The 26,421-nt window shown below is 35.8% G+C and overlaps 1 protein-coding gene across 3 annotated transcripts in view; it reads right to left on the bottom strand.

Moving 5' to 3' along the window:
* The window catches only part of LOC105475040 (versican), a 110,687-nt gene that overhangs the window by 78,280 nt on the left and 5,986 nt on the right, over nucleotides 1–26,421 (bottom strand). For all 3 annotated transcript variants that reach the window (XM_011729980.3, XM_011729978.3, XM_011729979.3), the window contains exons 2-5: nucleotides 20,445–20,520; nucleotides 13,667–14,041; nucleotides 10,406–10,580; nucleotides 10,194–10,321 (exon numbers count right to left, since the gene is read on the bottom strand). In XM_011729980.3, the coding sequence (XP_011728282.2) occupies nucleotides 10,194–10,321; nucleotides 10,406–10,580; nucleotides 13,667–14,041; nucleotides 20,445–20,514 (748 nt within the window). In that variant the 5' untranslated portion in view covers nucleotides 20,515–20,520. The remainder of the gene's footprint in view (nucleotides 1–10,193; nucleotides 10,322–10,405; nucleotides 10,581–13,666; nucleotides 14,042–20,444; nucleotides 20,521–26,421) is intronic.

Consider the following 26,421-nt stretch of genomic DNA (forward strand, 5'->3'; position numbering starts at 1 on the left):
TGATGACATTCCACAAACTAAAGTTATCTTAATTGTGGGAATTAACATCAGAAATTAAGAGAAAAAATACTCTAATTTGACCAATAGCTGCTACAAGACTCCCTAGAAAGTGGACCATGTATATTTTTTTCACAATTCTGTTTGCTAAGTGGAAAAGCTGCTTCTTGACTGACTCAAACATGACACATACTGAAATGGCAAGCAATGATGAAAACAAATCAAAACATTAAAAATGACCCAAAGTGTTCAAAAGCTAGTTTATACTCAGGAGTCACTCAACAATATGATTAAAAAGCCTGAGTCTAGAGTAAAACTGGGATAGTATCTTTCTCCCCCACTGACAATTCTTGCAATCACCAAGGTGAAAGGAGGACTTAATCACAGATAATTACACAGTTCTTTCCTGGACTGCAGCAAATGGGCTGCTCTCTGTGGCAGTCAAAGCTGAGATCTCACCAGTTTTCTAGCAGAGTATATTTGCTGGGTGATGTGATACATGATTATGTTTCTTCTGTTCATTGGTGCTTATAGCTCTACTATACTGCACTATTTGGTCTGAAAATCAGTTCTTATAGACTAATTTATAATTTCCTTTTGGAAATTTGGGACCAGAACTCCCTGGTTTTTTGGCTTTTGTTGTTGTTGTTGTTGTTGTTGTTGTTTTACTATAAAAGTTCAAGATTGTTAAATGTTTTCACATTTCCTTGCTATCTGGGTCAAAATGGTATATAAGTAATAAATGGATGCAAAAGTAAATGGGATGAGTAAGCAGGAAGTAGTTACATGAAATGAACTTCTAAATACCCATATGATAAAATCGTTAACAGAATATATCAAGTATCAAGGTAAGGGCAACAATTCAACAAAATGATTAGCTTTGACGTGTTGGACTTTTAAGCTTTTTCAACACTTTCTTTTTCTTCTCTGTGTCTCTCTCTCTATCTCTCTGTCTATCTCTCTCTCTGTCGTATTTTGGTCTGTATTGATAAACATAAGATCAAAGCAGCAAAAACTAATGCTTATTATCCACTGAATCACAAAGTCCATCAGCTTCACATGGATTGGTTAACAGCTAATATATACAGCTATATAATCTTTTAAGGGCTAACATTTGTAGATAATTTAAAAGCAAGTCAATTTCCTCTAAGATTTGATTATTTAACCTGCACAAAGGCCAATCTTCTGTTAACCGAGACAAGAAAACTCTAGGGCTGCCAAAATAACTTCATTTTAGACCCCACAGTTAGTGTTAGGCTGGTAATGTTTCTAATTTGGGAGTAATGAGACTAGAAAGCTAGGAGGGCCCTCTCCAAATTTCTCCCTTGTATTAGGCTAAAGTAGAGCATAATGTGGCTTAAAGCATAGTCTTTGAGTTTTAAAAATATTAACCTGTAATTAATTATTAGAGAATTAGCCATAGTCTACTATGATAGTTAATATTCTCTAAATCAGATTGTATTCATTTGAAAATGAATCTGCATATTTGCAAATGTGTTATTACACAAGATCTTACCTATGTCAATTTGAAGAGGTTAAAGATGCAGGAAGCCCCCACTAAAATGTAAACACATTTGTACGGTTTTCAGAATGTCTGGACTCATTCTTTCCCATTGACAGAGCAGTAGGTTTTAATTAGAGTGAGAAAGAGGTTCTAAAAATTTCTGGGTTTCTGAGTCTTCAAAATATACAAAAGATTGAACGTGTTATTTGGTTTGACAGGCACAGAATGACCTCAGGTCAACACAGGAGGATCAGCGTAGTTTGGGTTTTTTTGGCTTTTCACAGCTGGGAGGTAAATGGCGACTGTATTTCCAAAGAAGTTCTTTTGATTCAGAACTCCAGGAAACCCTGACATCAAAACCTTAAAGCAAATGACTGTCACATGCTTCAAGGAGTTTATGTCAAGACCGTTCTACTTATGTAAAGTAAGATTATAAAATGAAAGAGAGTGTATAAAGAAAATCCTAAGGAATCCACTAATAAACAATTAGAACTAAGAGGCAAGTTCAGCAAGGTTGCAAGATACAAGACCAATATATAAAAATCAATTGCATTTCTATACACTTGTAATAATCAAAAAACAAAATTAAGAAAATTATATTTGCATTTGCATCAAAATAGTAAAATATTTACAAGTAAATTTAACAAAAGAACTGCAAAACTTATACTCTGAAAAGAACAAAATATTGTTGAATAAAATGAAAGAATATCTTTAAAAAAGCGAAAGATATCTGAGGTTCACAGATCAGAAGCCATAATATTGCTAAGAGGGAATATACCCCAAGTTGATCTAGAGATGCATTGCAATCTATATCAGAATCCTAGCTGGCTTCTTTGCAGAAATTGACAAGCCAATTTTAAAATTCATATGGGAACTCAAGAAATCCAGAATACGAAAACAATTTTGAAAAAGAAGAACACAGTTGGAGGCCTCACACTTTCCAATTTCAAAATTTACTACAAAGCAATTGTAATAAAGACATTGTGGTACCGGCATAAAGATAGACATACAGATCAATGGAATATAATTGAGAGTCTAGAAATAAACCCATCTACCTATGGTCAATTGATTTTCAACAGGGTGCCAAGGTCATTAAATGGAGAAATAATTATCTTTTCAACAAATGGTGCTGGGACCACATCCAAAAGAATGAATTTGGACTCCAACCTCACACCATATACAAAAGCTAACTCCAAATGGATCAAAATAAAAGCAAAAGAGTTAAAACTTATAAATCTCTTAGAATAAAACACAGAGATAAATCTTCATGACTGGAGATTTGGGAATGTTTTCTTAGATATGACACCAAAAGCACAGAAATTTTAAAAATAGACAAATTGGACTTTTCATCTAAATTAAACACTTTTGTGCTTCAAAGGGCCTTATCAAGAAAGTAAAAAGACAACTCACTGAATCAGAAAAACTATTTTTAAATCATTTACATGAGAAGACATACAAATCTAGAATATACAAAGAGCACTCACAATTTAATAATTAAAAAACAACACAAGTGGGCAAAGTTTCAGAGTAGACATTTCTACCAAGAAGATTGATAAATAACTAGCAAGCACATAAAAAGATGTTGGAGCTCATTAGCCATCAGAGAAATAAAATTGAAAACCATAGAGATACTACTTTACACTCATTAGGATGGCTACACAAAAGGTCAAATAATAGCAAGTGTTAACAAGACTGTGGAGGAATCAGGACCCTAATATACTGCTGATGAGAATGTAAAACGGTACAGCCACATTGAAAAACAGCCTAGAATTTCCTCAAAAAGTTAATAGTAGAGTTACCATTTGACCCAGCAATCCCAATCATTGTAATCCTATCTGTAATGCAATCATTGCTCAAATAAGAATTATGATTTTTTCTAATGAGATATCAGAGATTTGGGGGAGCTTTGAGGGTACTTTTTATCTTCTTGGCTTGCAAGACTGTCTGCTGCTCTACTGGGGAATCTTTGGTGGTCCCGTGAGTTTATGGCAGTAGAAGAAGAAAAAAAGGCATATCCAATCACTTAATGTCTGTGCCTCAGTTTCCTTACAGGCAAAGGTGAGGTTTCTTTTAAAAAGTTCCTGACAAAGATTTCATAAGATTTAAGTTAAATAATACTCCAACCATACAGTAGATGTTTTCCTTCCTCATTCTACTCATGAAGCTACCTCACAGTCAATCTTACTGAAGTCACTATACTGAATAAGGACATCATCTTCCAGAGGTGCTCCCCCCATGCTGTGCTTAATTGCTTTCCTCTTTGGCTCTTAGGTAGACTGTTCAAACACTGTACACAGAAACAACTCCAAGCAAGGTGTGTTAATCTCCAAAGTCTATATAGGAAGGTACAGAGCATAAAAAGTTTTCGGCATCTTCTAGGCCCAACTGCAACAAATGTGAAGAGATTCTGAAATCAAAAATCACTATTTTAACCATCAGCTGAATCATAGTGTGCAAGAGGCTCTTCAAGCTGATATGTGGCTTTTTAACTGAATAAGCCCAGTAAGGACACAAATCACTAATTCTTAAATAACCTCCATCAGTGAAGTATTCTGTGGATTACATACTGTAAATCTCATTAAAATTAACAGGCAATCTGAGAATCTATAGGAAAAAAATTACACAATTTCCAGATTTGATATCTGATTTTGGTTCAGTCAAAACCTCTACAAAGCTAGAACTAACCCTGCTTTAAGACCTACTTGATGATGTTTATCTAAATGCTTAGATTTTCATATTTAAAGGAGCTCATAAAGTAACGAAAATGCAAAAGTTGTTCTGGTTCTAGGTGAGTCACAAGAATGATATGGAGGCATTAGGTAAGTCACAGCGGTGACAAAGCCATCTTGGAGTTTGACATCAGGAAACAGTAAAAATAATAACCTATAATTGATGAATAGGTATTAATACAAGAAAAGCAATCCCAGAGAGGACAATTTGCTGGGAAGGAATGGAAGGCAAGGAAAATAAATTATCATGAGAGGCCAGAAAGGAGTATCTCTGGGAAGGAGTAATTTCTAAGAGACATCAAAGAAAAGAGTGAGAGGAGAAATACAAAGAGAAAAAAATTGTATCATGGTGATTAAATAATGGTAAAAAGTAGATCTTTTTGAATTTGGTAAATAATGCAAAGCATTTTTTCAAGTGTTATAGATAAATGGCAAGGTGGTGGTGGAAGGCAGTTTCCAGAAGAGACAAAGATTGGAAAAATACTACAATTACCACCAACTATTTGTTGGATAACTATTATGTGTCTGTGATTGGAACAGGCTCTTGATTGCAGTTGGGAAAGATATAGAAGTTTACGGTCTTATCTCTACTAGAGCTTACAATAATTTTGCTGAAATAAAACAAACATATAACATTTTATATTTTATGAACACAAAGAAACCAGAAAGCAATTAAGCAATAAATCACATGGAACTAACTCTAAGTAAAGTAGAAGTTCAGAGTCAAGAAATTTCAGTGTGAGCTGCAATAGCCAAAAGGGGGATCCTGGAAGCAGTAAGTCTTCAAGCACAGGCAAAATCACAATGTTGAAGGGATGACGGGTGTGTGTTCCCTGAGAGGAACAGAGCAGACTTGCAAGCAGGAGCAAGCAAAGGGTCTGTAAAGGGCAAGATGCACGTGTGTGGGGTCACACTGAAGAGTGTGGGAACCAAGGGTCAATAGATTGCAGTAGAGCAGGTCTAGGATTTGAAGACCAGGCAGAGTATATGCTTGTGGATGAAGCCAACAAAACCAACGCACAACGTTAAGTAGGAGAATTACATGGCAATGATGTTTAAGTGTTTTGATGGTAGTAAAACAGATCCCCCGAAGTACTCTTAAAGTGATGGGGACTATATGTGACAACCAAAACCAAAAATGAAACTCAAAAGTGATTCACAAACTAGAAATATGGGTATGAAATTCAGAAGAGAATTCGGGGGCTAAACATGCAAAACTAGAAATTAACATCTTCATTGTTCACTTCTTAGTTCTTTTGGTATTCTTTCATGCCCCATAGGTCCCACAAGACTTTTGGCTTACAATTTATGTATAAGAGAACAAAAATGAAATTAAACAAACTAATAAGAAAATTAAAGCAATAAAAAAATCAGGAAGCTGGTAGGATACTGATGGAGCCTAGAGAAGTGTGAAACTATCCAGAAAGCAATTGTAAAGTAAGGTGAGTAGGGAGGCATTAATGGTTTAGAAGCATTAATTCACTCATTTATTCAGCTCTACCTATGGAGCACCTACTATATGCTAAGGAAATATTGGGCATACAGAAATGAACTTGTATGTTTCCTTCTTTCCCCAAATCCATAGTTTAGTAGGAGAGAAAGAAGTATAAGCAAATATTTGCAAGAGGGTAATTATAGTCATACGTTCAAGGTTCAGAGATGATAAAGATGAGAAGAATCAACCAGGTCTTCAGGAGGGAATATGAGATGAAAGAGAGTGCCCACAGTATAGGCCTGTCAAAGTGCTGGGAAGTTTGTGTAAAAAACCAGGGAATTGGAATAGTAGGATAGTAGTTAACCCAGGTGAAGTAAATACCAAAAGGCAGGGCTATATAGAAAATGCAGGCCATAAGAGGATAGGCCTATGTCATAAGGGAAAGAAACTCCTGAACCAACCATTTGTCAGGTCTGGGGACAAGACTGGAAGTATTGACTCATTTGCAAGGAAACTAAGTGGGTCAACAATGAAAGAAGGTAGTAGGACCTCATCTGCAATCCTCCAATTTATCTGTGGGGTAAATTAAATGCCTAAAAAAGAAACTTGTTTTTTAAAGTACCTGCTACCATCAGGAAGCCAAATAAATAGTCAGTCTATTAATTTCATTCTTAAATAATTCCGATCCTTTACCTAATTTCTTGAGCCATTTAATCATCTCAACTCTACCTTAAAACCCTCCCAATGTTTTCCAAATCTGTCTTACTGGGAAACAAAGTTTAAAATTCCTAATAAGGATTATTTTGTGGATCTTAATTTCTAGATTCCCATTTATAAATTTTAATTTCATTAATTTCTTAATAATAGCATTATATTACTGATTGAATCATGTCTAATAAGCCATCATAATTTCCAGACCATTTCTAAGAACACAAGCTGATATTTAAATGTTTACTAGTGAATATAGCTAATGTAATTACTCTTTAACACTTAATAGGTTATTTTGAAAAGCAGAATTAAGTATTCATTGAATATGCATAACTGTTATAATCACCACCTTAGGAAAAGAACTCTACTAGATTTTTCTCCCAAAACTGGCAGGATTTAATTTAGTGCAATTATTTAAATTTTATAGAGAAACACATATGTCAGGAAAATATGACATTATAAAACAAGAAAGGAGAAAAAACAGGTCAACATTCTGTCAACTATATATCTTTCACAACAAATAATTAAATTAAAACAGAAAATTAATTGCCTTTTTGAGCAAGGTTTCATTTTATACTTAATTGGCTTTTTCATCAGACCATCTGGGATATACAGCTTCTGATCTAAATTAATTGCACCTTGGTTCATAACTCCTGTGTGTGTGTGTGTGTTCCATTACATGCATTCTGAATACATCAAATCTTTTACTGTCCCCACCATTTCTCATACACTCACACTTGGCTCCCCCAAATACAATAAAATATAGGTGGGAATTATTTGACTGATGAATTTAGCAATGCCTCTTACAAGGAATCTTGACTCACCTTCAAATAATCTTTTATCAACATGGTAATTGAAGTATCAGATGTAATTTTATGTAGTCAACTTTCCACAAGAATTTTTTATTAATTCACAGATTAGCCAATGGTCTTTACTTCAAAAGGGAAGACATATACTTCAGTTAAGAAATGAAAGAAGCCTTACAAGAATGATTTCATGATCTTCCTCTTACCTCATCAGCCATAAAAGTTACCTTTCACCCCCATTCCTGCTCACTTTCAAGCCAAGAAAGAAAAGAGCAGTGTCCAAAGATTTGATACTTAGTCCAAGAGTCAATGAACAAGGAGGAAAAAAATGTCAGGAACAATGTTATTGTAAACATGGTGAATATCCTCCAGATTTGTCAAATTTCTTCTATGAAACAAATAAATGCCTTGTTACTTTGCTGACACAAATTTCAGCGAGTGCTTGAATTAATATTTGAACTGACTCTTTTATATTTCTCTTCCAAGTTTTACATATTAAAACAAAAAGATTAAAATTCTGTTGATTTGGTATAAAGACCCTAAGTAAAGTTATGCTATATTCCACATTACAAGTTTTCAGTTACCAAATATGTAGATTTATCCAAAATAACTTTATAAACTACAGTTTGGTTACATTGGGACATAAACTGGCTTCCTTAGAAGTGACTGTGTTTATGGAACTGGGAGAGGAGGTCTATAAGACTAGTAAGTCCTTCATCATGGGAGATATACATTCATCCTCAGAGCTCCTTTTCTGACAGAGTCCAGTTCCTGAACACTGGTTATGATACTATGAGCAGATTGTCGGGAGCCATCATTCAATGAAGACAGTGTGACTAGGAAATCCCTGGAAGGACTCCCACCACCAAGACTTGTCAAAAGTTCTTCAAACAATACTTGCAGAGGCCCTGAAATTTCTGGGACTTCTATAAAATCCCTCTCTGGGCTTGAAAAAATAATTTTGAATTTGGGCAGTCTATAGCCTTAGAGAGCTGAGAGCTGATAGTACCTCTATCAGAGCAAACTGAAAAACACACGGGGGTTCTCTAGAGCTCTCTGGCTGGTGGCTTCCTGGGTACATAAGCCTATCTTGCCACCAAGGGATCTGGCTTGGGATGCTTATTCATATTTGAATCAGGCCATGAAAGCCCACCATTTAAATAATATTTGGTAAAGAGCTTTTAGGCTAATTAGATCTTACATATACTTTTGCAAAAGCTACCTCTGGATCATTTCTAGTATTACTAGCATTTCAGATATTGTTTATAACTATCACCCTTGCAGATATTACACTAAGTTAAAACAACAGTGATACAAATTCCCACCTTACCAAAATAGCAGCAACCCAATTTATTTCCTAGATTATTGAATCAGATTCTCCTACCAACCATCTTCTATTATATTTTTTTAAGTCAATTAAAATAAACACAAGAGAAAAGCTCTAGTTTTATATATTTCAACCATAGCTTGGATGTTATGTTTTCCCTTTTCCTGTATACAAAAATAAAATTTGCTCACATCTGCACTTTTGGTTTAGAAAATACATCTGGCAATCTTCAGTGATAGTGAAAATAAGAATGCTAAGATTCTAGAGAACCACACCTAAGCACCCTTTTTGAAAGCAGGCCTTCTGATACAAATTTAGTCAAGACATTAGGAAAATATCAGCTGCTTATATTCTAGCTTTCAGGCTCTAAGGTTGCTTATTCAAGTCACAGAATCAGGGAACCACAGAAATTTGAGGTTGAAAGAGACCATAGAAATTATCTAGTCCAGCCTCCTCATTTTAAACATAAGAAAATTCAGATCATTCTTTTTATGTGCACCTAGTCAAAATTAAAAGTATAATTTAATTTAACACTATTATCTATACCTTTAGGATTCTAATAATAGCTGTTAATACAAATGAAAATAAAAACTTGTAGAAACTTCTATTCCATGTGCCTTTATTTTATTTATTTATGTATTTGTTGAGACAAGGTCTCGCTCTGTCACCCACGCTGGAATGCAGTGGCACAATCTCGGCTCTCTACAGCCTCTATCTCCTGGCTCAAGTAAGCCTCCCACCTCAGCCCCCCTGTCCCCCACCCACTTCTTCCACTCCCTGAGTAACTGTGACTACAGGTACATGCCACCACACCTAGCTAAGTTTTGGTATTTTGTAGAGACATGGTTTCACCATGTTACCCAGGCTGGTCTCAAACTCCTGAACTCAAGCTGTCTTCCCATCTAGCCCTCCCAAAGTGCTGGGATTACAGGCGTGAGCCACTAAGCCCGCCCCCCTGAGCCTTTATAATAAAGCTGCACCATGCTCTTTAGATGTCAGCACTATTGAACTCAAATTTGTCTTTAAGAATCTAACTCAGGCAACGGAGAAATGACAGTGCCAAAATCAGACTGTAAGCAACTTAGAAGGAAGGGCTATATCTTAACTGACTTCACATCTCTAACAACTAGCAGAGTACCTATAAAAATCACAGTAGGAGATTTTTTATGTGTTAACTGGTTTAATGTATTGATTGGTTGAATGAAGGAAGGATTGCTCTGAATATTAGTGTAACAAAATAAACAGGAAGTGAAACTTGAAAATTCCTTCTGGGCTAGTTTACGGAGTTATTTAGTTAGCTCTGAGGTGTTTATCAGTACTTGGATTCACCGTGGATTGTCTTCACATGATTTTTATCTTATGCTCTCACCAGAATAGGTACCACCCTTACAGCTTTCTATTCTCAATGCTCTAAAAGTGTATTGGAAACAGTCCAAGAGCAGCATGACTGTAAGAAAACCTGCCATTAACTGAAGACATTTCTAACCTGCATAACCATTTACACACTCCTCCTTCCCTTTCCACTTTAATTTCGGCTTATTTTACCGCAAAATCATACAGTCGTATAAACAAAATGCCACCGTTTGGAATCCAAACAAGCACGAAGAATTGCTCTATTCCAATGCACTTCTGGTCTTCCCTCAATTTTCTCAGTTCATACAAAGATACAGAAACTTAAACATCTTACCATCCAGATGATCCACATAACAATACACATCGTAAGTTTCCTGGGGAGAACGGAATCCATAGGTCCTGACTCCTGCCTTTCCCATCATATCTCCATAACAGCCTACTCGGGGAGCCCGGATGGGATATCTGGGGAAATAAATGGCTAGTTAGTGGCACTTTCTTCTCACTCTCAAGTTAATAATGAAGGCCTGTGGCCCCCAGACCTCTTACCTGACAGTCTGATCAGCCAGCCAGCCTGCGTCACACTGCTCAAATCCATCTTCATAGGCGGCAAAGAGCTGCTCTGGAGTTGCTATGACCGCCCCAATGTCCAAACAAGCCTTCTGAGCAGCCTCAAAATTCAGTGTGTACCTGCTGGTTGATGCCCTGTAGTGAAACACAACCCCTGCAAAGACAACAGCAAACAATTGCCAGCCTGTTCAAATCTCCCACTGCACTATGCAAAATTTCTCATTGGAGTAATGTATCAACTTGGTTGGATACACAGTAATATCATAATAATCATTTACTTTTACTTTATGCAGCATTATGCAAAATCATGTTGATTTGAGGGACTCCAAAAATGCCATTCATCTAGACATCCCATTCTGCTCCATCAGAACATTTCCTAGCAGATCTCCTAGATCCAAGAAAGAGATTTAAGTCACTGAATCCCAATAGTTGTCCTGATTGCAGGTAGTATTCAGTCTATCATGGGAACACCAGATACCTAAAGGGAGTAGATTCTGCAGAAGATACAAAGACCTAAAGGGACCACAAGATCAACTTTTACTTCAGGACTTTATCCAGGGTCAACCCAATGTTTATGCATGAAACACTCACCTGTCTCATAAAAATATTCACTAACACCACTTCCTCCAAATATAAAACACTGAGATATTTACCTTCAGAGACAATGTACCAGAGTGGGAAAGACACTGGACTATTTATGAGTGAGAAGACTTGTTCCAATCCCTAATTTGCTCCTTACTTTTATACAAGTCAGTTTCTCTGAGCTTTAATTTCCTGACCCATAAGGTGGAACTAAAAATATGTATGTTACTTGATTGGTGTGAAGGTCAAATTAGGTAAAGGATTTTCAAATGTTGAGTAGACCACCATGTATCATTCAAATGTTTATCATATTCTTTACCTGACCAGCATAATGTAGCGTCTCTGCTATGACAGATAACATGTATAATTTTTATCCAAAGAAAGCCTGAAATAAATTATCAAATTCTTCCTAGTAGAAGCTCCTGATACTTGCCTCAAATTCCACTTTGTTGTATTTTAGGGGTTGTATAAACTAGTGGTTCTGAATTGTGCTCCAAGGCTCAAGAAATTTTCAAAGGGATGAGGATAGAGCAAGCAAGGGGGTGGAGCTCTGGATCCTCTCTTCCCATGTCAACAAGAGTCTCTCCATTTTTAGCTGGAGTAAATATGATGACTCATTTCTGCAAGACATCAAAGTGGATTGAACTAATGTGCCAGAGAAGTCACTGAAAAACAGAAACTGAGGCAACCAGGTCTTATGAATGAGATTTTATTAAGAGTCCTCCCACTTAAGAACACTTTTTGTTGTTGTTATTTGGAATAAACTGTGGTCTCCAAGATACATGCCGCTCTTCTTATCCCTAGTAATTTCCTGGGATTGACAACAGTTTATCTTCTGCAGCCTGACTTCTAGCTACAAGACTGTCTCCCACGTGTTCATCCTTCTGTCATCAGATCGTCTCTGTCTTCCAAGTTATATTACTACAGTAATATAACTACAGGGGAAAAGACTACCCATCTCATAGATAAGTACCTCAGATCAGTGCCAACACAAAAAGACCTGCACAGGCACTAAGTAGATGCAATGACAACTAGCATTCATTTTCTCATTTCTGATATTTTATGACTCAAATAGGAGATTTTGCCAAAAAAAATAATAATAATAATCAAATGGCAATTTGTACCTTCATAGAACCTCTCTAAAATTGCCAGGAAATACATATGGTGCTATCTGGTGAATATAAGAGATAGCTTAAAATGATCTCTAAGGCTTAAGCAAGAATTTGAATAGATTTAGATTAGTTTAATGTTGATCAAAGCTTCAAATCGTCTTCTTGGTAATTAAAAATCTTCCATGTGCACTGAAGATTGGCAGTAAAGGGGCACAAAGAGGCCTCCTCGACCAAGGCAGGGAACTTCAATCTGTATAAGTATCTGCAGTTGCTGGAATAATTTGAAGACCCCATGGAGCTAAGGAGATTAAGTGGAGGATTTTCATTGTTTCAGAGGGGCAAGGGGCAAATCCATTGCTAATTCTTTAATGATGAAAAATTGTAAGAAGTTGTTAAACTCCTTTGGGGATTTTAAAAAGTGATATGTAAACAGAAGAGTGAGAGAGAGAGAAATCACAGTAGTGAAGCTAACAAAAATAAATGATAAAAAGGTTAGAAGAACCCAGGATACTTAGTGGATGCCTAGACAACATAAAAATAGATTTATAGAAGGAAGCAATAGAATTTGAATATAAAAGGGTATTTAGAAAGTTAATGTGTTGCATCTGAAATTCAAAGTATTTCCTTTTGGCTACACAAGAAAGACTTTTAATAAAACCCTTTGTATATATTTCTGAAAGGTAAATATTTTATAGGGAAATGGAGGATTGGAAGAAAATCTGTTCCATCATGTCTGGGTATTAGAATTTTGCTTAATAACTTGCCAAAATATTACGCTTCCAAGAGCTACAGCATTATGTGTGTACCCAATTAAAGCAATTTTTCTTTGCTTTGTCTCCCAACTTAAATTCAAATGACATATAAACCACCCCTGAAAAGAGGGTGAAACTAAAATGTCTCACTGCAATACTTAATGGATAACAACTAGGATATTAATCTTAAAAAATATACTAAATTTCTGTTTGATCAAGTTCAAATATTTATTAAGTGTTGGCCTTTTTAAGACTCTGATATGTACCAGGGTTTTTATTAAATACCTTATTTCTTCAATGTAAGTTAAGATAGAATTTCTTAAAAGCAAACTCAAATAGTTTAATGATCATATGAAGAGAGAAAAAAGGGGGAAAGGGTTTTCATGTATATATGTATATGTATGTGTGTATATGTATGTACATGTGCATACACACATATGTAATAATTTTTAAAATGTAGATTTGCCTTTAGAGTCTTGAAAAAGAATCACTGATAAGACTCAACACTGAAGTAATGATTATTAAATTATGTGTCATGCCTTGAGGTATTCGTTATTTTCAGTACACAATACTTTCCTTCATGGAATCAATGAAGCGGTTGCCAAAAATGCACCTGCCTTGACCTTTGAATGAATACCAGTTCATTTTTGGTGAAAGACATGGGCTACTGAATTGATGGGTGTTTTTCCACTCATCCAAACCCCAAACAACAGTTACTTCTGAGTGCTATTTCACAATGCTTCTGAACCAGGTGTCATGTTATACTACCTTCTTGCAGATACTAAAAGCCTTACCATCCACAGCCAGTGACACCGTGTCTTGCGTGTCATCAATCCCGTACATGACATCACAGCGGTAGAGGCCCGCATCACTTGCCAGCAGCTTGACCACAGTGAGGGAGGCATCGCCCACGGCCTCGGGATGTGTGGGCACAGACACTCTCCCTTTGTAGTCCTGACCAATCTTGATATTTCCATTTTGGGCCACAAGGACAGTAGTTTCTTTCAAATCTTTTCCATTTTTGTCCACTTCAATCTTAGACCATTTGATGCGGAGAAATTCACTGGTGTTGTAACTGGGTGGCAAAGTAGGCATGGTTGAAAAATGACAAGGTAGGCTGACTTTTCCAGAGAGGGAGCCCCTCAGAGGTGGGCTTTTTCCCACTTTGACTAGAGGAAAGAGAAAATACCAAATTAACAATCTTAAAAAACCCAAACTGAATCTATTCAATATGTGAATGAATAAGCAGCCCTTATAATAGTTTGGTTACATCTTCAACATGTGAAATAATTAGAATGACTTTATATAAAGAGAATAGCATACAATTTCAATGATGTTTTACAACAACAGGGATTAATAATGCTCATTTCTATGTCGTCGCATCATTCATTTTAAAATATTTTTAACTTAGTGTTTAACATGAACAAAATAAGCGATAAAATAAGGCAAGCATAAGAGATCAAGCAATTAAGGGCAAAGAAGGGCAGACTACAATCCATAGGGCAGGTTTAAAGGACTGGACCAACATTAAGAAGAGCAGCTGAAAGATGAAAATTATGTCTACAGGTCAAAAGACAAAAAATGTTTGTTACGATAACTGCCACATTACCATAGAGGAAATGAAAACAAAATTCAAATATGAAGTGGAAATAAAAAGTGCTTCATAGGACTGGAACCAGGGAAAGTCTAACATTTGAAGGATGCTCTTTGGTCCTGTGTTGGAACCAAAGGCTTTCATAATTATAACAAATCCAGCTACCATCACTTTGCAGTGAGATATTACCTTCAATTATACAGTGGGGAAAGGTTGGTTTCTGTTCACCTAACCCTCCTAAAATATTTATCTGCAGAATGTCCTTCTGTTTAAACTCTTAAACTGTTAATGATAAAGAATATATTGGCTACAGTTTAACACCATTACATGCAAAATAAACGTTCTTTCACTCTTAGAGTAATCCATCCCTTTCTCTCCCACTCTCCTCTCTATCTTCCAGCCTCTATTAATTAAGCTAGACAATATGTTAGTAATAATGGAAGTTGTTGATAATGCACAAACAATGCTCACTTCATGAAAATATGGTCAACAAGTTAATAGTAGCCTCTAGGTGAAATGAAATAATGATTTTTAACCAACGAAATGATGTATATCTAACTCTCTGCTAGTGGTCAAACATATTGGAAACACACATCTCAACATGGGCATGCATTGGAAATGATATCACTCTCGATGTAAACACTGGATTCTCAATGTAAACACAGTTGGAGAAAAGCATTTTGAAAATTGCAAGAAGATACTATGGAGATATTATACCCTTTAAGAAAAAAAATTCTGTTGCTAAAGATTAAAATTTTAACCTAATAAAAGAATTGGCCTATAAAATATTTCATGTGATGCAAATAAATCCAAAATAATTAATATAGTATCATATTTAATGTACTTACAATATAAATCATTAATTTATTTCAAATGTATAATAACCATTGTCATCATGCATTTATTATTTTATTAATCTACATATAGCTTATCCAAAACAGACTTAAGGCACTTAATGAAATTAAATAAAAACAAAATGAAGTGTGCTATTAGCTGTAGTAAATTATCCTTTGAAATATTGCTAAGACTGTTATCATTTTGGAATATCATTACAAGGGAATAATTCCACTTTTAATGGCCTCCTTGGCTTACAAAGTAAATTTTCTAACTTAGCTCAACTGTAAAGTAAAACTGGTCCAATTCCTTACTAAGGATGCTCCACTGAGAGGAAGGATAAGCTCCCAGATGGCTGCTGAGAGACCTGAGTCAGAACACATGCCTCCTGACAACTAATCAAGGAATCTTTTAGCTCTGGTGTGCTTCCTCTGCCCCTAAATTAAGCAAAAGAAGTGTTCATTTCAGTTCCTTTTCAAAGTCTAGATGCATCCTATTTCTATAAGTATTTAATTACTATCTGAACTGAAATCTTTTAGTAATTTCATGATCTTTTTAATAAATCCATAAGGTTCACAGAGGACTATCTGAAAGTACCTTCTACCTATTTCATATTCCTTTAATTTGGACCTAATTAGGGAGATGATGATAACACAAAGATATGGTTCTCAGAAGAGAAAGGGTGAGAATTTTGTGATCTAAAAATCTCCAAATTTATATTCATCATATGTTCTAGGAAATCTCATCTTCCTTCCTGAAGAATTATTTAGATGACTAACTTTGCCACAAATAAAGTACTATTTTTAAATGGAAAAATAAACAGCTTTATCATCAACTTCAATTCTGGTATGAATTTTGAAACTCTTTATCGTGTCCTCTAAAATTAGTTTAAAATAAATGTCTTCCAATTCTTCAATATTTCTTACCAAATTATATTTATCTTCACAATTTTAAGTATACAGGGGCAGACATAAGATTCAACCCAATCTATCCAGTAGGGAGGTTTCTGAAACATAGAGTATTGCTAAACAACTGTGCTGTAAAGAAAAGGTATGTTGGAACAAAATAGTGTTAAAAAGCAATTTCCCAAGGGCTGTTTATTGTTCTAGATGTTTATATACATAAGAAAATTAAAAGCTTTGGTTGGATATAAATAATATACTCATGTGAATACAATCTTAACAAGATTAACAAAAAGCTGTGTGGTCAAATCTTTTGTGTATTAAATCTCCGGTCTTAATGCACTGGGTCACAAAAATGAAATTCACTAAATCTAAATATTTTAAGAAAGAAATTCAGTAGTTCAGAGTATAATGTTTACAGAGTATGCATGTTTAAAAGAAATCTGCTACCTGCAGGAATTTGTCTGAAACGCTGACCATTCAAGTAATAAAAATGAATCCTAACAAAACGTTGGCTGTTACCGATGGTTTGTGGTCCAAATGAGTACAGTAAGGGAGAAATCACTAAATAATGAATAAGCAACTACTCCTCGTTCTCTGTCAGTAGATTCCTCAGAGTAAAGATGATGTAAATTCCATCTGCACAGTTTGAGCAAACACACACCCACAGATCTTGGCCAAATAAATGTCAGATTGAGAATATGGGAATTTATCACCCTTTCAAGTGACAAATATCACTATCTAATTCATTCACTTATTCATGACTGTGCATGACTGTTTCCTACTATAAGGGGAACATCAAAATAACTAGGTCAATGGTAGATAATCAAAGATTAGGACAGTTTATAAGATAATATAATGTATTGTTAAAGGAAATAGTTCTTCCTGGGTTAAAATAAAGCCCATAACAATAGACAAGGTGTTCATTTATGTTAGTCGTTGACCTCGTCAGTGACTGGGAATAAACAGAAAAAACCTTAAGATGAAAGTACTTGTCTTGACTCAACAACCAGTTACTACTGTGTTTTCCACTATAAATCCAGAATATCTGTTTTACATGGCTCGTATATTTGCAACTTTCACCTCTCATATAAAAAAATTCTCCTGAAATTACTCCCAAACTAATTACATCTAATAACAGTGATCATGGATTTACAAAGAATAGGTACAGACATGCGGAAATTACTCAATGTTGTTGGCTATCAAAATTATTTTTGTAAACGCTGTAAAGGAGCTACACCGCAAGTTGTTTTTTGTTGTGTGAGTTCTTTCTTTAAGTGGAAAGTCTAAATTTCCGCCGAGGGATGGTCACCTACTACTTTCCCTGTAAATTCCCTTCCAATATTGCCCATCCAAATGCCACTCCCATTTTCATATCCTTTTCTCCATATTCACTGGTTGCTGTTGTCCTTTCCTCTCTGTGACCTTCACCTTCACCTCCCAAAAACTTTGAGGAAGACAATTCTTAGGCTTCACCATCTGATTAGTGTGTCTTCATGATCCAGTTGGTGGAGCCTAGACTCTAAACACCATCCGGGTGATCCACTGTGGCATTTATTTATTTATTCACTCATTTTGTCAACACACAAAATGACTAAGTGCTGTCAGGGTGTCAGGCACTCTGCTAGAAGATGAAAGGCTTTTTTGCAGCTTACAGTAGTCTACTTGGGAAGAAAAGCAATTACTTATCCCAAGAGCATGGTAGATGTTATTATACCTGTAACAGCACAGGAGACAAGGGGAACGTGGAGGAGGAATTTATCTATTTATTTATTTATTTATTTATTTATTTATTTATTTACTAGTTATTGAAATAGGGTCTCAGTTTGACGCCCAGGCTGGAGTGCAGTGGTGCGATCAGGGCTCACTGCAGCCTCGACCTCCTGTGATCAACAATTCTCCTGCCTCAGCCTTCCCAGTAGCTGGAATTACAGGTCCAAGCCATCATGCTTGGCTAATTTTTTAAAATTTTTGTAGAGATGGGGTCTCACTGTGTTGCCCAGACTGCTCTTGAACTCCTGGGCTCAATCTCTCTTCCGACCTTGGCCTCCCACAGTGCTGGGATTATAGGCATGATCCACTGCACCTAGCCAAGGAGGAGCTTTTAAATTGGCTAGAAAGGGGAATCCGGAGGCGAAAAGGGGAAAGAGAGCCATCCCAGGAGTCAATTTGTCCTTGACTCCTCTCATGCCCTCACTACACACCTCATCCAATCCATCAGTGGATCTGACTTCTCCATCTCCACATATCCAATTCACTTCTCTTCATCTCTACTGCTACATGATCTAAACTACCCCCCTCCCCCCATGTCATGCACAGGCTACCACAATAACCTCCTAAATGATATCTCTGCTGCTACTCTTGCTCTCCTACAATCAAATCTGCATAGATTATCAAAAATAGAATTTGTAAAACATTCATCAACTCACATCTTTCTTTGCTGAAACCCTTCAATGCTTCCTACTGCACTTGGAATAAAATCTAGACTTTTTTTTTTTTTTTTTTTTTGACACGGAGTTTAGCTCTTGTTGCCCAGGCTAGAGAGAAATGATGCGATCTCGGCTCACTGCAACCTCTGCCTCCCGGGTTCAAGTGATTCTCCTGCTTCAGCCTCCTGAGTAGAAAATCTAGACTTTTTTAAACTCTACAATGTTCCATATAGATAAGAAGTATAACATGGTGGTAAAGAGCACACACTCCCATGAACTGGTTCATCTCCAAAATTTGCTTCTTACTGGGTATGGGCTTTCGAGCAAGCTGCTTAGTCTCTCCTGGTACCACAGTTTCCTCAATAGAATACATGGGTGTGGATGTTTCAGTGAGTTAATGTTAAGCACTTAAAACAGTTCCTGGATCATAGGGAGTTCTATTCAAGTGTTGGGTGTTATTATTATTTAGATGAGCTGTTTTCTGCTAATCTCTCTGTTCATGTCTCCTACTTTCCCCTTGATCACTGCTCTTCAACTATAGTGACATTTCTGCTATTCAAACACACTATGTTTCTTCCTAATTTACAGACAGGTCTTGGCTGGCTGGTTCCTTGTCATCATTCTCATCTCACTTTAAGTGTCACTTTCTCAAGGAGGTCTTACCAACTTCCTCCAACTCAGGCCACTCTCTATGATGTCACTCTGTTTTATGTTCATCAATTTGAAAGTACCTGGATTGTTTGTTTACTTGTTTATTGCTGGTCTCCTATAACTAGAGAAATAAGTTTAATGAAAGATACGTCAATTTTGAGTCCTTCATGTGTATATTCCTGGATACCCAGAATAATATCTGGCACAAAGAAGGTATTCAAAAAATATCATCAATGGGTGAACAAATGAATGGGTGAGTGGGAGAAATGGATGGATGGATGAATGGAGGGATGGATGGATGGATGGATGGATGAATGGATAGATGTTGATAAGCGAACAGATGGAAAGATTTTGGACAGATGAATGGATGGCTGGAGGTATGGATGGATGAATACATAGATGATGGATGGATGGATGGGTAAATAAATAGATGGATGATAGATAGAGTGATACTTAAACTTTTGCAAAAGGAATTCATCTAGAGAACCATAAAAGGTGAGTCTGACACATATGTGTGAGGAGGAAATGGAATCTGAGTCTGGAGAGGTACATTAGACAGACAGAAGCAGATGAGTGAAACTCTTGGATAGTATGTTTCTTCAAATTCCTTGATATATCACCTTGAATATATTAAATAATAAACTTGGAATTGTAGAACCCTAGTTGGAAGAATATAAAATTTCAAATTAAAAAACTAGGGCATAAGCATATCCAACTGCTTTTTTAAAAAAGAAAATTAAGGGAAGTAAGGGCAAAAACATGGCTGTCAGCTTTCTCTTTATCTTCTCAATTCTTTTCAAATTCTAGTCCGCTGGGTGTTTAATAGTGTTTCTTTTTTTGCATAGGAAAGTTTTTGATAAATAGTGTTAGAATTTTAATATATGCCCAATACCATATACGAGGTTTTTTGCAAAGCGTAAAAGTAATCAGGGAAGTTACTGAAAGCTCACTTGCATCATTAGCGTCCTATTTATTATTTTGTTTTGACTTATTTATTTAAAACTAATGTTTTTAGTCCAATAATATTTTAACTAATAGTTTTCAGCACTTAATAGATTTTAAAAATCAATATTTTATTCCAGTGATTCCACATTACCATTTCGTCCTCCAGCACTTACATTTTTATTTCAATTAACACCAAAGAAGTTGTTAGCACACTCACCTTTATGTAGCGCATGGGTTGCTATTAAGGTTGAACACATCCATAAGATGCTGTTTATATTTATCAACATCTTGGCCTAGAAATTAAGAAAAACACAAAGTAAATCACCAGCATTCAGATTTAGAGCAGGTCATAAATCACACGCTTTTTGTGCATTGTATGTAATAAGGGTAGTATTAAGTATTAAGTAATAAGAGTAGAAGAAGTAGCTCCTCTTGGACTATAAAAACAGGAGGAAACTTGTAATAGCAGAAGTTATCTCAACGCTTTATTAATTTGAATCTCATCCAATGCAGCCATTGCCAAAATCATTCCAGAATACAGTTTGGGAACATATAACAATGTGGATGTGTGTGTGACAACCACAAGTGGGTAGGCTGTAGGAAGAACAATAGAGACCACAGCTCAAGTAACTAGTGGCTAGGAGCTGGCACAAAGAGAAATGGGTGATCACAAAGTCTATTTAGAAACAGAAAGCTGATCATAAATGGAGCAAAAGAAGATGGGGAGCAATAGAGAGAGATGTTGAACGAAAGACATCTTCATCAAGTGTAAGGTGAGAAGAAACCAATTGGTGGTTCATGCACATAATACCAAAACAGAGAATAAGGACTTCAGCACAGACTTTTTAAAGCACAGACTCCATGTAGTTTCTAGCTGGCTAAACAAACAAAATAAATGTATTATAAGGAGGTGTTAATTACAAAAGTGACCAGTTCTTGCCATGAATTTTAAAGTGGTACCAACAGTTCTAAAGTCTCAAGAGTAAAGAATGAAAGAAAATACCCTGTACTGAGTCAAGAAACTGCCCTGGCTTTGCCAGTTAATTTATTGCATGACTTTGGAAAAGACATTTAACAATCTGGGTCTCAGAGTGTTCCCTTCGAGCTCAAATTTCAAGGCAGCTATAATTATGAGGAGGATAAGTACCAGTGTTGGGGAACCATCTAGAAATCAAAGTGCCAACTTCAGAAGAATGGCAAAAGATTATTTGGTCTCCACAGTTGTGCCCTCCTTGGTAACATTTAGAACTATTCTATAATAGCCATGTGTTTCTCCTTTCTAACACAACTCTGGTTCCATTCTAGTGCCTACCCTCAGCCATATACTTTGGAGGACCTGGGTCAAACCGCAGCCCAAGGGATGATCCTGATATCCTAAGTCAATTACAGAGGTCCCATTCCCTTTTCCGATGATTGGATTTGGAACAGTATATAATATAGTTTTGGCCAGTGAGATGTGAGGGGATCTCTTCCTCCAGGGAAGGGCCCCTGGGAAAGATAGATTCATCCTGAGAAGAGAACAAAGGAAGAGGTGGTCAGTTTTCTTCCCTGGACATTATCATGCTGGAATACTTCTGCTGGAACTGTTGTAGGGATTTTGCATCCATAAGTAAGTGAGATACCTCTGGAAATGAAGCTGAGAAAGAATCAGCAAAGGCAAGGCGTAAGTCCTTAAGGATTAGACCCAGAGTGGACCATGCCTTTGAACTTCATTTTATATGAGATTATAAATGTCATTATTGTTTAAACCCAATAAAATCGTGACTTTTTGTTCCTTACAGCTGAAACCATCCTAACTGATATATATTTTTTTAGTTGGGACCCTGAATAACTTCCTTGGAAAATAAATTCTATATTATTTAGCAAACCTAGATTGAAAACAAGCAAATGCTGAATTAGTCATAAATTACAAAACTGATCTTGAACACTGGAACATAAATTGGGCTTGGATTTGTACAGTATTTAATTAACTAAGACCTGTTTTCTTAATATTTTTCTGCATTTGATTTCTTCATATATTTTGAAATGAAAATTAGACCTTTTGAAAACAAAATTTTAAAATTATATAATTCTAGATATCTCCTGAAGAGCTTTTTTTAAGCTAATACATTATACATCCTATATTTTCCATCTATAGACCAACTGATAATTCACAATGAAAAACATATGGTTGATAATCTTAAATTAACCCTGCTAATTAAGTTTGTTATTTATCATATAATCACTAGGATCTAGTAATAGATTTTGTTAAACACTAACTGGGAAATGCCATAATGCTTCTACGTTTCTGGATTTCTGATAAGACAGCAAAGCAAGCAGGAAGTATACACCACATCTCTATGCTATTACAATATTTCAAGGAAAAATAAAGGTATCAATTGCACAGCCAAAGTAAGATTGTATTTTCTCATAAAAAGGTGCTAAAGAAAATGCATTCCATGAGTATTAGCTGAATCCAAATAAGAACTCTTTCTTTAATTATACTTATAAATAATAATGTCCTACTTTCCTTCAGGAAAATTTGTTCTCTATTTTTTATTTTTCTTTTTTTCCAGGAAATCTTTATAAGCCTAATTTTAAAAGTTTGGGATCCACTGTCAAATAGCCCAGAATGCAAGTTCTGCATTTTCTACTTATATTGTGTGACTTTAGGTAAAATACTATATCTTTCTAAACCTCATTTTCCGTAGCTACTTAGTTGTGAAAATTAGTACTTATTGAAGTGATCACAGGAATTGATATAATAATGTATATAAAATAAATCTCAGTGATATACAATATATCAGTATGCAATATTTATTATTAAAATTACTAATTCAGACTTTCTGCAGATGTTCTAACATAGTTTCATATCACTAAGAGTAAAAAGAATAGTATTTGGGGCTCTTACATTTGAAAATTATAACCTAGGTTACCACTATAGTAGCACTATACACTTTATGCTTGGAATAAGTCATCCTATAACTTATTGCTATGTACTTCAAATTGTTATCTGTAAACACGTCTAATCTCCTCTGTAGAACAGTAGGCTTCTGGAAGGCAGAGCTAGTACTTCATTCAACTTAATAACTCCCACAATATTTCTTCAGTGCCAGGTTCAGAGTAGATCCTTGAGGAATGTTTGTAAATCAAATACATGATCAGTGCCTCTATTTCTTATGCAGAAACACCTTTGAAACTCAGTGCTAACAGTTCCTTAACACCTGAAATACTTTTGAATGCTTTTGAATCAGTCCACTTGAAGATTTACCATGACCCAATAATATGATGTTTGTCAATATCTAGAGAGTCAAATTTCATATAAAAAAACCAAAGGTGTGACCAAGGAAAGGCTCTTCTGCATTTGAGTTTCCTACTCAATTTAAATACTAAAAACAAACTCTTTGTGCCACACTTAATCCTTATAAAAGTGTCTTTTGTTGGGGACAGGAGAATGGTCCTCCATCTATATAGGTATAACAAGTATACACATCACTATTCCTAAGATTACCCCTAAGACTAGGTAAGAATACAAGGAAGAGATCAGACATGCTCTAAATACATTTGAATAAGTTGCATAAATATGTTTGAATGAGTTACTCAATTTAAAAATTAGACCATTTACACTAAATATCAGATCTCTAACTTCTTTCAAAAACTCAGAAGGTCTAGCAACATTAAGTCTATATTTCAGCTGGCTGATCATGAGCATTAACCAAGCAGCAGTCTCTCCCCTTGAGTCTGTGTGCTCACGGCCATTGCTGCCCCCACTTAGTCTCTTACCCATTTCTACTCCATGCCTCGACCCTGCAGTCACCTAAGTTTGCAACCCTTGAATTAAAAGATGATCATTTATTTCCATAGTAAATATATCAGAGGGCTTTATTGATGTTAGCTGCCTCAGAACTACATTTCCATTCCTTCTTCCTTGGAGTCCAAGGCATTCATTCCACTTCTCTAATTTTCTCAAGGCTATGCCCCTATCCTTGGTCATTAAGTTACATCTTGTGTCTTCTATGTTTGATTTTATTAAATGGAAAGCTTTCAGAAGCCTCTTTCTTTGTTTTTAGCACCACTCCAAATCCCTATTTCCATTCTTCCACTTTTCCATGTCTCTCTTATAAGCACCGTCTACTAGTGATAACAAGTCTGTCTGCATGGAAAGACCTGAGAGATACGAGAGCGAATGCCTATATTTAGCCTTCTACTCCAGTGAAGTCATTGAGAAGGAAAGAAAGTCATTGAACAATCCAGGTACAGGGTACTGAGACTGTTTAATTGCCTGGGAGACATAAAAGACAAGGTCAATAGAACTCCTATCCATGAGAAATGTCTGCAGGGAGGATAAGGGACACGCCAGGGATGGGCAGCCTCAGAGAGAAAGCCAAGATTCTATTAAATAGATATTTAGTATTCTCCCTTGATTTGGGGGAAGATCAGCTGACAAGGGGTGACTTAAGGGCACAGACACGGTGGTTTTGTCCACCATTCTGCTAACTAGTTACCCCAGACAACCAACTTTCTAGGATACCTCAGCTACAAAGTAGATGTAATGAGTATCATGTATCATATTGCTCCTCGGTTCTTTCTCACAGAAAGAATCATTGTAATGCAGAGAGAAATCACATGATTTAGGTGTGAAATTTCATGAATTTACTTCATACAAGTAATAGCATCATGTGAATTTATTACTAACCTGAAACTGGATTCCTGATCCTGGACTTGGCTAAGCTTTTTCACATTGTCACCTCTTAGCACTCCTCTGTTCTCTGTCTGGTGAACTCCTTTCTCATTACTCTACCTAAGACATGCTGTACTCTATTCCCTTTCCCATGCTCTATTTTCATCTTAGCACATATCACCATTTTGCATATGTGATTGGGAATTGCCTTTCTCTACCTACCATCATAAAAGTTCCAACAGGGCAGTATTTGATGTTTTGTTCACTCCTGTATCCACAATGCCTAGAACAATCAGTAAATATTTGTTCAAAGAATGAATATACACCCATTTTACATAATTAGATGTATACTATATACACAGTTTTGTCTATCAATTTTTTCACTTAAAATACATTATATTTTGGAGAATGTTCCAAATCAGCAAATACAATTTTTCCATGTTATTTTGACAGCTGCATAGTTTTCCGTTAGGTGGAATACAGCAACTTTTATTTAAACAGTTCTCTATGATGAGCCTTTACACTGTTTCCAGATATTTGCTCTTAGAAGCAATGCTGCAAAGAACATCCTTGTCCATTTGTCTTGGGTGACATTGGTACCAATATCCATCCATGTAATAATGTTGAGAAGTAGAATTGCTGGATCAAAGAGTATCTACATCTTTTTAAAAATTTTGATAAAGAATCAAAAACATGTGATTGCCAAATTATTTTTTAAAGTAGAGGAACCTATTTACATTTATACAATAGTATATGAGAGACCCAGTTTCTCCACAACCTGGCCAACACAAACTTGCATCAAACTTTTTTATTTTCTTTTTGCCAGGCACAGTGGCTCACGCCTATAATCCCAGCACTTTGGAGGCCAAGGTGGGTGAATCACTTGAGGTCAGGAGTTCAAGATCAACCGCCACGGCCAACATGGTGAAACCCCACTCTACTAAAAACACGAAAATTAGCCAAGCATGGTGGTGGGTGCCTGTAATCCTAGCTACTAGGGAGGCCGACACAGGAGAATCGCTTCAACCTGGAAAGTGGAGGTTGCAGTGAGCTGAGATCGTGCCACTGCACTCCAGCCTGAGTAACAGAGCGAGACTCCATCTCAAAAAAAAGAAAAGAAAAAAATTATTTTTTTGTTACTCCTCTGGTGAAAAAATGGTGTAGCATATCATTGGTGTTTTAATTACTATTTATTTAATTACAGATGAGGCTGAGTGATTTTTAATATAATTTTAAAACTTTATGTCTCTTTCTGCCACTACCTGTACATAATTTTTTGTTCATATTTTGATAGATGTGAACTTTTCAAAGTTATTTATAAAAGTCCATGGACTATCGAGAGTTATTAGCTCTTTGTCTCTCATATGTCATAGATGTTTTCCAAATGTGTTATTTGCTTTTGTGTAATTTTTACTTAGATCTATCAATATTTCCTAGAATGGCACTGGGTTTCATGCTTTGCTTAGAACAGGTTTCTCTATTCCTAACTTATTTTTTTAATCCTATGATTTTCTTTTATCATTTTAAAAAAGTT

This window comes from Macaca nemestrina, chromosome 6, assembly GCF_043159975.1.
Source record: "Macaca nemestrina isolate mMacNem1 chromosome 6, mMacNem.hap1, whole genome shotgun sequence".
Lineage (NCBI taxonomy): Eukaryota > Metazoa > Chordata > Mammalia > Primates > Cercopithecidae > Macaca > Macaca nemestrina.